Source organism: Leucopleurus acutus (assembly GCF_964270905.1).
Source record: "Leucopleurus acutus genome assembly, chromosome: 9".
Lineage (NCBI taxonomy): Eukaryota > Metazoa > Chordata > Mammalia > Artiodactyla > Delphinidae > Leucopleurus > Leucopleurus acutus.
This window is the reverse complement of record NC_139144.1, coordinates 35,201,144-35,213,746: the sequence shown is the minus strand read 5'-3', so window position 1 is coordinate 35,213,746 and position 12,603 is coordinate 35,201,144. Positions and strand designations below refer to the sequence as shown.

The 12,603-nt window shown below is 39.7% G+C and overlaps 1 protein-coding gene across 1 annotated transcript in view; it reads left to right on the top strand.

Annotated features, from left to right (window-relative positions):
- The window catches only part of DNAH11 (dynein axonemal heavy chain 11), a 324,062-nt gene that overhangs the window by 66,121 nt on the left and 245,338 nt on the right, over positions 1 to 12,603 (top strand). The window contains 5 exon segments of the mRNA XM_082845873.1: positions 1,442 to 1,558; positions 1,681 to 1,767; positions 7,340 to 7,498; positions 8,623 to 8,706; positions 10,230 to 10,388. Coding sequence (XP_082701999.1) covers positions 1,442 to 1,558; positions 1,681 to 1,767; positions 7,340 to 7,498; positions 8,623 to 8,706; positions 10,230 to 10,388 — 606 coding nt within the window.

Sequence of the window (12,603 nt, the reverse complement as noted above, 5' to 3'; positions counted from 1 at the left end):
TGAAAGTTTATTTTTATCCAGTGGAAGCTTCTTTGGAATCCCCAAATATAAAGCAGGTAACGGCAGGTCTAGTGTGATTGAAGAAGGTTAAGGTTAAGGAGCCTGAACCCACTGATGTGACCTCTTCATGTCTTCTCTCCCATGGCCCCGAAGGGACTCCCTGTGACATTTAGGTTCCATGGGGTCAATTGGAAATGCAAAGTGACACTCTGGACAGATGAGGATGCAGAGTTTTGATGAGAAGAAGGATGGAAGAGCAAGATGAAAAACAAGGAGCTTTAGAGCTCAAGTCTTTTAGTTCCTGGCCTGGTCGTGTATCGCCGTCGTGATACCACGTTGCCTCCCAAGCATTTTAATTCCATAACATATAGACCTCCTGATCGAAGTTAATACATTCTGTCATGTAGAATAGTTATTTTGTGTACCTCTCATTCACTCTGACAGATGATACAACAGTTTAAATCTCAAGAATGTGTTTTATCTTTGTAGCCCTCCTCCACCACTCAGATACGATTTATACTTAGCACAGCGCACTCTTCATAATTGGCAGTTACGAAATCATTCATCAGATATTTATCAGGGCTACAAAATAGTCTTTAGAACCGATTTTTGTGCTTCAGCGACACAAGTAGAGTCCTATCACCATGGGTGGTTTTGTGTGACAAAACAATTTCAGTGTCCTGAGAGATGACACAGAGAAACAATGCTTTCTTAGTCTGGACACAAGGAATGCTTTTCAACAGCAGTTAAGCACAAGGGCTCTGCAAAGAAAGTAAGTTGCTGTTGTCCTAGTTGCATTGTAGTCAGGGACAGCAGAGTTGAGTTGCTACCTGAACAATTCATGGCTGCTTTTGTCCTCCATCAAGTAGGAATTAACCTTCCCTTTCCTCATCTTACTTCAAAAATCCTAGTCATTTAAAATTAACCCAAATGTTCAAACTCTCCATCCAGACCAAGTAAAAACACAGCTTTGGGAGCCAGAGGAAAACGAAGGATAAGATTGAGTCACATTTTCATCTCTGCCCACCAGGTTCAGAGCGTCCTTTTTTCGCTTGCTAAATTGCTAAACATGGCTCCACGTCTAGTTGTTAGATCAACAAAGTCATTTTCAGAGCACTTTAATGTTATTCCCTCAATAGTAAAACAATTTGGAAGTTTCTGTTTATTTTGAAAAGGTTTTCATTTATGCTGAGGTAGATCTTATACCAGAGGACAGCTTTGGTTTACGCTTGGAAGATGTGACTCCAAAGGTGCCAGTGGGATTCAGCCTGGCTCTAGGCCTTTTAGTCCCTTTAATCTTTTTGGGAATAAACTCTTTCTCTTAGACAAGAATGAAAGGATGTCATGAGTTAGTGGAAAGAGATTAGAAAAATTTAATCCTGTGGAGTACATTTGTTTTAGGTATTGAAGTAACTTCCCATTTGCACCTTTGTGTTTGTAGGAATTACCTGAAAGATGGAAAACTACCAAAAAGATTGCAGCAACTGTCAGACATGAAATCTCACCTCTCCAAAATGCAGAAGTCACTCTTATAAGGAAAAAATGTATCTTGTTTGATGTAAGCTAGCTAACAAGCTTTGTGGTTTTCTGTTTTTTTGGTTTTTTTTTTAAAGAAGGGTTTTATAAGGCTAATTGAAGCTATTTGAGATTCACTTCCAGTTTTTTTTCTTCCTTGATCAGGAGAAGCAGGCAGAGTTCAGAGAGCGATTCAGACTCTATGCTCCTCTTCGTTTTAATGCAGAAAATCCATATGGAGTACTTGATAAGGTAATTCTGGTCTCAATTATCTTGTGTGTTATAATAGCTATTTCAAAAAATAAATTTGGACACTGAGATACTGCTATATTTTGCCTTAGTTTTGCAATTAGTTATGGGTTGAGAATGAACTATTTAAAACCCAGTTACAAACAATTTTCCCCAAGTAAAATATATTGTGATTTAAATGTCTCTCCAGAAATTATATTGTGATTTAAATCATGTCATCATCAAAGTACACATAGTAGTGAAACTAACAAATACTATTATTCTTTATTTTACTTTTTTTTTTCAATTGGAGTAAAATTGGTTTACAGTGTTAGTTTCTGCTGTTAGTTATTTATCTAAGTAGCAATGAAGTGAATCAGCTATATGTATACATATATCCCCTCCCTCTTGGACCTCCCTCCCACCCTCCCCCCGTCCCACCGATCTAGGTCATCACAGAGCACTGAGCTGAGCTCCCTGTGCTGTACAGCAGGTTCCCATTAGCTATCTGTTTTACACATGGTAGTGTATTTATGTCAAACCTAATCTCCCAGTTCATCCCACCCTCCCCTTCCCTGCCGTGTCCACATGTCCCTTCTCTACATCTATGTCTCTATTCCTACCCTACAAATAGGTTCATCTGTACCATTTTTCTAGATTCCACATATATGCATTGATATATGATATTTGTTTTTCTCTTGACATATAAACACTTTATACGTCAAGAACTTTATTAAACATATTATTTACATTATTTCTTTCAGTTCTTGCAATATCTCTCTGATACCGCTTCTATTCGCCTTTTTTTAGATAAACAATCATGTATAATTGAGTAACTTGTTGGAGATAACAGTTAGTGACAGAATCAGTATTAAAATTCTAGCTGTTTACTTTCTTTTTTAGTGAGGAATACTAACCATTATACTATTTCCCATGTGATACTTTGTTAGTAACTCTTACTCATAGTAAGGAAAGCCCGTAACTTTTTCGTTTTTTTTCTCTGATTTATGTTTACTGCCTCATCCCATACTTTCTCCTTAGGCCTGATTCCGTGTCCTCTCCCTGACCCCCGACTACACATTGTATCTGCCCCCACGCCCACTCCCCAAGTATGTGTTATGTGGTTTTCTGGAGGTGGCTAGTGTTTCAGGGAGTTTCAAATGAATGCCCATAACTTGTTCTTAATTCTGGATACAAATATTATTGAGTCATTTAATCCTAGATTATAATGAACTACTTTATTATAATTGACTATAAGAATGACCGTAATAGGCAAATAATCCGAAAATGGTGAATAATTCATGAGGATTGAAAAAATGCTTTAAACTTTAATTAGAAAAATAATATCTTTGTTTCTCTAAGAATTCTTAACCTAGCAGCCAAAATGAGAAAGTGACTTTGAAGTTTGCATTGGGGGCTGGGAATTTTTCTGAGTTCATCTAGGCTGCCATCCTGATTTGACTTCATGCTGGAGATAGCCTTTCCTCCTTAAACTGCTGTAAAACTTGGAACTGACAGTTTTTACTTCTCTTTCCAAATTTTGGATTGAATTTAGTTTTAACTGCTTTCAGCCATTCAATAGCATGAGGTCTTCTCTTTCACTTGGCTAAAGAAAAGTGGTTAATATATTCACTGAAAAGGGAGTTGGTTAGAGTATGCGAATAGAGTTGGTTTTTTTTAAAAAGATTATATCTAAACTGCAGGTGGTCTGAACAGATTGTGGATATGGAGACATTTTTACTTGACTAGCCAATGTGCTGTGTGTAAACATTTACTGCAGTTATCGTTTATTGACTCCTACCATTTGCATGCTATACTACAACACCATATAGTTACATATTTAAAAGGCAGGTATTTATCATACCTACAAAATGTGTTGAGGATGTTTTGAATATAGTAGGACTCGGTTACCTTTATCTTGAAGTCATTTTCTTGTGTGTTTGTTCAGCAAGCATATCTAGTGTTTATCTAACTAGATTCAACCAAAGTCATGTATATGTTTGTTCTGGGCTGGTATGGTAGGTCCTAGCACTCAAGGCACCTCACTCCAAAAGATGGAAACCATTGACCCTCCAGGAACAGGGGAGTGGTGTAGTAAATCTCTCCTTTTATAACTGATACCTTGGTAAATTTATATTATGTGCTATTGTTTCTTCATAGCCAAAGATACAGTGAACAGTTGAATTAAAATAACTGGATCTATATTTCTAGGAATAATTGAATTAGTATAACTAATAGGAAAAATAATTTAAAATAAATAAAAGGGCTGTTGGCTCTGGGGAGCATGGTTGACTAGACATTTTGAAAATCCATCTTGTAAAACAGATGCTGAAACATGTTCACAAATATGTAACTTTAAATCTATTGCTGATCTCCCAAGAAAGCAAGAGGCAGGGAAATAGAGTAGCTGAAACCAGGATGGAAAGCAGCGGGAAACATAAAAGCCTGTGCTGCTGTAGGGGCAAATCAAAGTACCAGAACTCTAGAACTTTGTGATTAACCCTTTCAGGGCAAACTAGGAGATGCTTTTAAGAGGTTACACCCTTAGTGAATGGGTGGGCCGGGAAAAATCTGCAGCCTGCACAGGGAGCCTATGAGATGACCCATCAGACCTTGCTCTGAATAGGGCGAAAAAAAATAGAAAAGGATCCTCTGGGAATTGGTAAACATAGGTCTGTTCTCCCAAGGGTTATGGTGTAATTTTATACTACCCCTATGGTTAAGGAATTTTCAGGCCAGGAAACTGATATGGTTATAAGCAGCTCTTCTTAGCACCTAGTAGAAGCAAATCCAAATCTTCTCTGGGTAGAAGAGAATAAGGTGCTCTTATTCTAATCTCCTCAGGGGTCCAACAGATTAAATTCAGTTAAATTTGAGTTTACAATAAAACAAACACACCATCATGCATAAGGGCCAACAGAAAGAGCAAACCACAGATACAGACCCATATGAAATGTCAGATATTAGAAGACATTTATTGGGACTTCCCTGGTGGTCCAGTGGTTAGGACACCGTGCTTCCACTGCACAGGGCATGGGTTTGATCCCTGGTCAGGGAACTAAGATCCTTCATGTGGCACAGCCAAAAAAAAAAAAAAAAGAAGAAGAAGACATGTATTCAGGAAATAAAAGTTAACATTGAAAAAAATGAGCAAGTTCTCAGTTTTGAGACTATCAAAAATGATCAGCTGAGTTTGAAAAAGGGTCAGAAACTTACGGAAATGAAAAATAAAAGATACAACTCAGCAGGGGTTAAAGAACTAATTGAAAAAAGGATTAGTGAAATGCAAATGACATTGGAAGAACTCACTTAGAAGGCAGCACATAGGTGAAAGGAGATGCAAAATACAAAAGAGATTAAGAGACACAGAGTAAGAAGTTAGAATGATGTCTAACTGTTTTACTCAGACTTCCTGGAAGAGAGAATACACAGAATATTAGACAAGCAATAGAGATGTAGTAGCTGAGATTTTTCTAGAACTGGTCAAAGCATGAATCAATAGATTGAGGAAATTCACTGACCGCCAACCAGGATAAATACAAAGTCAACATCTAGACACATCACAATGAACTATAGAATACCAAAGGCAAAGAGAAGACCTTTAAAGCAACCAGATAGAAAAGAAAAATTACCTGTTAGAAATGATGATTGGGCTAAGAGCATATTTGTCATCAGCAACAATGGAAGCCAAAAGGTAGTGGATGATTTTTTCCCAATTCTCCTGTGTAAAATTATATTTCATTAACAAGAGTATATTTTCAGATAAACAAAAATAGTGCATTAACCACCAATAAATCATCACTGAAATAAGTTCCAGTGTGTATATTATAAGAAAAGAGAGGACAAACAAAGCAAAATTTGATTCTCAATATAATTAGAAAAGGCTAGTTATACTGACAAATCTCTGTTGGAAAATCAACGATCTTAGGAATAAATAGGGAATGATAGTAGAGAAAGAGCAGAAATTCAAAAGATCATAGAAATCAATGTGAAATTTAAAATTTAAGCAAAATGGATATATTTCTGGAAAAATATAATTCACTAAAACTATCTCAAGAAGTAACACAGGGACTTCCCTGGTGGCTCAGTGGTTAAGAATCTGCCTGCCAATGAAGGGGACATGGGTTCGAGCCCTGGTCCGGGAAGATCTCACATGCCACACAGTGACTAACCCCATGCGCCACAAGTACGGAGCCTGCACTCTAGAGCCCGCAAGCCACAGCTACTGAGCCTGCACGCCTAGAGCTGGTGCTCCACAACAAGAGAAGCCACCACAATGAGAAGCCCGCACACCTCAATGAAAAGTAGCCCCTGCTCGCTGCAACTAGAGAAAGCCTGCGCACAGCAACGAAGACCCAGTGCAGCCAAAAATAAACTAATTAATTAAAAAAAAAAGACCACAGCTGAATAGTCCTATAACTATGAAAAATTAACCAGTAGGAAAATGAAAAGATAAACCATTAATTTAAAACAGAAAGAACAGCAGGCCGTGATAGCATTACAGGTTAATTCCAAGAAGCTTTCAAGAAACAGATATCATTCATATGATTCCAGAGACCGGAAGAAGAATGAACACTCAAAAATTACTCTATGAAGTATGTCTTATTTTTGTGAAAGGACAGTATGAGAAAGGAAAAATGATAAGCCATTCTTTTTTTCTTTTTATAAATTTATTTATTTATTTTTGGTTGCACTGGGTCTTCATTGCTGCACGCAGGCTTTGTCTCTAGTTGCTGCGAGCGGGGGCTGCTCTTTTTCGCTGTGCACTGGCTTCTCATTTCAGTGGTTTTCTTGTTGCGGAGCACGGGCTCCAGGCACGTGGGCTCAGTAGTTGTGGCTCGCGGGCTCTAGAGAGCAGGCTCAGTAGTTGTGGTGCATGGGCTTAGTCACTCCGCGGCATGTGGGATTTTCCCACACCAGCGATCGAACCCATGTTCCCTGCATTGGCAGGTGGATTCTCAACCACTGCACCACCAGGGAAGTCCTGATAAGCCACTCTTTTTGGAACACATAGATGCAAACTAACTAAGCAAAAAGTAATCAAATAATCCAATTTATAAATAGTTTGGGTTCATTCCAGGGAAATGTTTAACATTAGGAAATGAATATAATTTGTCATATTAACAGATTAAGAGAAAAGTCTGTGTATTGATAATCTCTAGGGTATGTTTTAAATCTGAAAGTTCTTTTTTTTAAAGAAGTGATTTATTCTTAAGTAGAAGTTTCTAGAACCTTGTCTTTTGCTCCCCAGCAAAGTCCTCCCCAGCTGTATGATGAAAATCAAGAGGAAAATTTGTATTCATAGCAATTTGATACCAGAGCAGATTTTGCTGAAATAATGTATAGGGAGGGTATTGATAACATTACTGTGTTTCCTGATAGTCTACTCTAACTTTTTTGAGTAGTTGTGAGTTTGCTCCTCTAAAGCCCCCATTTTACCAATAATTACACTTCAGATTTCTTTCTATTTTCTTTTAAAAATCGAAGTTGTACAAGTTGACATAACCAGAGCTACACAATGCTGTGGCTCTTCTTCTCTGGCAGTTCGTTGGATATTAAGCGTGTTTGTGTGCGTGTGTATGTGTTTTCTCCTTAGGCAAATCAAGAGCTTGAGGCGTTAGAAGAAGAGCTGTTGCAGATGCAAGAATCTACTCATCTTTTTGAAGTGGTTCTTCCAGAGTACAAACAAATGAAGCAGTGTCGCAGAGAGATAACATTGCTCAAGGGGCTCTGGGATGTCATTATTTATGTTAAGGTAAGACACTGCTTTTTGAAAGCATGCTTTTTTTCTTTTAGTATTTCTTTTGTATAAGTATGCGATTTTTAGTGTCTCTTTCATTCTATTTGTGTTTTATAATGTCTTAAAATATGTGGGTATTAGACTTTTTCCCCAGAATTAGAGTTCAAATATCTCTGAATTATCAGTGCTTTTTGTTTGCCATTCTGAATGAAACTTGGTATTATGAGTTGACTGCTTCAAATCCTTCTTGAGAGTTATGTAGGATATAAACAAAAATTAATATGTACCACACACATGTGGTCACTTGTGCATACAAACCGATGTGTACACCCATGGTTATACTTCTGTACGTGTGCATATATAAACAGGCCTAACTAAAAATAAAGTTACTTTGTCTGTGTTAATTAAGTTGCAAACTTAGGTGCAAAAATAAGTTCTAGAGGCTTCCCTGGTGGCGCAGTGGTTGAGAGTCCACCTGCTGATGCAGGGGACAGGGGTTCGTGGCCCGGTCCGGGAAGATCCCACATGCCGCGGAGCGGCTGGGCCTGTGAGCCATGGCCGCTGGGCCTGCGCGTCCGGAGCCTGTGCTCTGCAACGGGATCAACAGTGAAAGGCCCGCGTACCGCAAAAAGAAATAATAATAAGTTCTAGGAACTAGGCGTATTGCAATATGTGTTATACATTATTTTCTTTGAAGTTAGTTGAAAGCCAGTAAAGAAATATATTAACAAGGCATAGAATATGGTCAAGAAACTCATGAGAGTTTTGTCTATAATGGATGAAGGTTTTCTTACGAAAGCTTATCTTATATGTAGAATTATAAAAATATGGTATTTAATGGTAACATTATCAGTTCATTCAGAGTATTCAGGATTAAATGATAATGATGGTATGTGTATGGAATTTGTCATTGCTTCTAGAAGTTATCATATCACAGTGTTTTAGCCTTAGGTTTGATGTGTTCTGACAACTTTTTTGTTTTTGTGGTGGGGAAGTTTTGACAGGTGCAGTTAATGCTTAAATAATTGACTTTCCCCTGGATGATGGAGTTGCTGTGTATCATCAGTTTAGATATTTTGCTGCGGAGACTTGCTTTCACCAAATGTTGTTGACACTTTTATCTGCTTGTGCGTTTTCAGAGAAGCATTGATAATTGGACTAAAACCCAGTGGAGACAGATTAATGTGGAACAGATGGATGTGGAACTCAGAAGGTTTGCCAAGGCAAGTTCCATAACTGTCTGTGACGACGATTTATCTTCCTCAGCACCACCTTCTTCCATCTTCCCTAACCTAGCGTCTGCTGTGCTGGACCGCATGTCCTTATTTATTTCAAACAGGATGATTTGAAACAGGATTTTGTTTTTCAGTCTCAACCAGTTGCCCTTGTAATCAAGCCTACCTTTCTGTGAATGAGTGGATAAGAGCATATTAGGGCTAATGAATTGATGAGCAGTGGCTATCATCACGCGCTCCCTATGGCTGTCTAGAATGGAGGCTGGGAGGTGAAGCACAGGGCTGAGGGGTTAGGCTTACGAAAGCTGTCCAATTCTTTCTCTAGCAGCTGTAAGCATGCTGTATCTTCAAAGGTACCTTTCGGTTGTGGCCTTTGGGGCAACTAGTTGGGGTAACTTGTGGATGTGTATGGAATACTGTGACCTTTGTTCTTATTACTGCCCACTCCAACATCGCAAGGGGGCTCAGTGTAACAGAACTGAGCTTTTTTGAATTTCGTGCTTTGATAGCTAGTCCCCACGGCCCTGTGCCCTCTGAAGAGAGTAAAGCCTCTTTGGATAAAGCCAAATGCATGTTTGGATAAAGCCAAATGCGTAGCCACGAAAGGTAGTTCAGAAGTAGCGAGGCCTTTTGCTTTCTTCTTGCCCCAGAACATCCTCACCCCGACTCAGTCCTGCGCTCCGCTCCAGCCAACTCTTCCCATTTTTTTCTTCCCTTTTTATCCTGGTCCCAAGAACCCGAACTAAAACAGCCCATCATTCTTTTGCATGCCCTGGGGTCACTGTGCCTCTTTTCTGTACTCACTCCCTGTCCGTCTCCTTGCCCAGTGGACTGTCTCACTTCAGAGTGACAGTTTGACCCCCACTCTCAGCTGAAGATATTTTGCCTTTTTCTTTCTTTCTTTTTTTTTTTAAAGAAGTAGCGCTGTCCTTTTTTGCTGTGCTGGGATTGTTGTTTTATTAGGGGTTTTCTCATTCACAATTGTTAATGTTGTTCCGTGAGCCAAGAAGACAGCCAAGCCAAAGGCCCTATTTGACACATCTTAAAATCATGACTATTTAGTTCCAAGGAACAAACACGCAAAGGTAACCAGCATTTCAGGGCTACCATTTAAACAAGCCAGGTCTTCCGAGGAAGGTGTTAGTAATCCAGGTAACAATCTCAGTTTCCTGCTTATTTATGTTTCTAGAGGAAGCACTCTTCATTGCACATGTCCCGTAAACTCTATTAATTCTCTACATTTAATGACCCTTGGGTTTCCTCATGGGACATCAAGTTAGAGCCTGTGAATAAGAAACCAATGTATCCAAGTGGCTTGTACACAGTGGACTCGTAATACATGAGTGAGTGGATCCTTTTCTGTTTCTCTAGCTTTAGTCTTTAACCTGGGGACTTAAATGTTTTTACTTTCTTCCTATCCAGGGAAATGTAAATTTATTCTTTCAAAGGAAGAAAATGATAAAACATATTATTATTTTGGGGGACCTAGTTTCTTTGTCACTTTTCTCTAGGAAATTTGGTCTCTCGATAAGGAAGTCCACGTGTGGGACGCTTACTCAGGCCTGGAAGGCACAGTGAAGGACACGATGACCTCCCTGAGGGCCATTGCGGAGTTACAGAGCCCTGCCCTCAGAGACAGGCATTGGCACCAGCTGATGAAGACCACTGGGGTCAGTTTCCTGAGTCTCACTAATTGAATATTTCTGTGACTGAAGTGTGATTCCTCGGTTTACATCATTCAACTGGGATGAAGTGGGATTTGGGAAAAGGTTTCTGGTCAGATGCAAGAGGTCCAGCTCTTTCAGATGTGACCAAGGAATAGACCTGCAGATATTCTAGTTTTAGCCCCTGCTATGGACTGAATGTGTTTCCCCCTCCAACGCCCCCAATTCATATGTTGAAGGCTGAGTTCCTAATGTGGTGGTGTTTGGAGATGGGACCTTTGGGAGATAGTTTGGTCATGAGGGTAGAATTCTCATGTATGGGGTCAGTGCCCTTGTAAGGGGATGAAGACCCCAGAGCTTTCTACTGTCTACCATATGAAAATAAAACAGGAAGACAGACATCTGTTAACCAAGAACAGAGCCTTCACCGACAACCCAAGCAGGCTGGCACCCTGATCTTGGACTTCCAGCCTCTAGAACTGTGAGAAATAAATGTTTGTTGTTTAAGCCTCCCAGTCTATGGTGTTCTGTTAGAGCAGACAGAAGTGACTAAGATACACCCTGCCCCCGCCAACCTTTTATCTCTTACTGGCCTACATGACCTGAAATAAGACACTTAACTATTCTGTTTTGAGTTTTTTTATTTATAAAGTGAGAGTGATGCTATCTACTCTCATAATCAGAGGGATCTTGTAAGGATCAAGTAAGATAATGTGAAGGCATTTTATAGAGCATGACATGGCTGCAAAGAATCTTATATTTTGTGGAGAGGATCAGAGAGTATTAGAAGTAAATTTAGGGGGAGAGAGAATTCAGAAATAGTGATTTTTTCTCCCCACAATTCATTTAATAATGACATCCCTCTTTGATGGTCTTTTTTCTAATTTTTTTTAGAGATGCATTTTTTTTGATTTTTTTCCTGATGTAGACCATTTTTGAAGTCTTTATTGAATTTGTTACAATATTGCTTCTGTTTTATGTTTTGATTTTTTGGCTGCAAGGCATGTGGGATCTTAGCTCCCCGACCAGGCATCGAACCTGCACCCCTGCATTGGAAGGTGAAGTCTTAACCACTGGACCACCAGAGAAATCCCAAATGTTTTTTCATTTTATTGCAAAATATGGAATTATTTCTCATGTGTTTGTACCATTTGAGGTTATATTTTCTTGCCTCTCTACATCTATTTAGGAGCAAATATACCAAACTTACACTTTATTTTTCAGGGAAGGTGACCTTCATGAGTTTAAAATGCATAAAATGCAGCCTGATGTGCGTGTTTTCTGCTAGGCACACATCATGAAGAAGGGCTCTCATGATTTGAAGACAAAGTTTGCAGGGTGGGGAAACTGAGGAAAGGGGCAGCCTGGTGAAGTGGGGGTGGCCTAAGCTTTATTGGTCCAACTCTAACACCTAGTATCTCTTAGATCTTGGGCCAGTTACTTGCTCTCTGTACCTCAGTTGCCCCTTCTATGAAATACAAGTAATGCTATAATGCTGCCATGCAGACCTGGTGAGATGAGATTATATATAGACCCTAGCACATAGCAAATCCTCAATAAATGGTCCCTGAAGTTTTTATTATAATACTTTCCATAGAGTCTTTTAGGCATTGCATATTTAGGCTTTATAGTTGATTAATTTATTCTTTCAGAAAATCTTTATTGAGTCTCCCAACATGGAAGGTATACTGTGTGTCCCACTCCCCGCCCCCTTCTCACATTAGCCCCAGTGAGCTTTCTTCTCACCACAGTGTCTTGCCTGTGTCATGCCCTTTTGCAAGCTAGGAAAAGGTAGTTCTCTGGCAATTTAGAAAAAGGCATCTTCCTCCAGGCTGATCTGGGGCATCAGAGCAGTGACTAGATCCAACCTCTAGTTGTCACCTGGGCAGGGGGTCCATATTCACTGCACAAACTATGCAGCTAGTCAGGGGGGCCTTGTTATGCATCCCTGCCCATTCCTTCTCTAAGACAGACCTGACTCCCATCAGCTCTGGAGTGAGGTCAAAAGTGATGCAGAGATAGGGTGACCAACTCATCTGGTTTGCTCAGGACTTCCCAGGTTTTAGCCCAGGAAACCCCCCAGTCCTGGGCAAACAGGGAGGTTTAGTCATCCTGTGCAGAGCCGTGCATGGTGACGAGCAACATGACTGATTGAGGAGAGCCAGAGAGGACTGCACCTTCCAAGAAGCAGGGACTGGATATTCTTAGCAGGGGCAGGAAA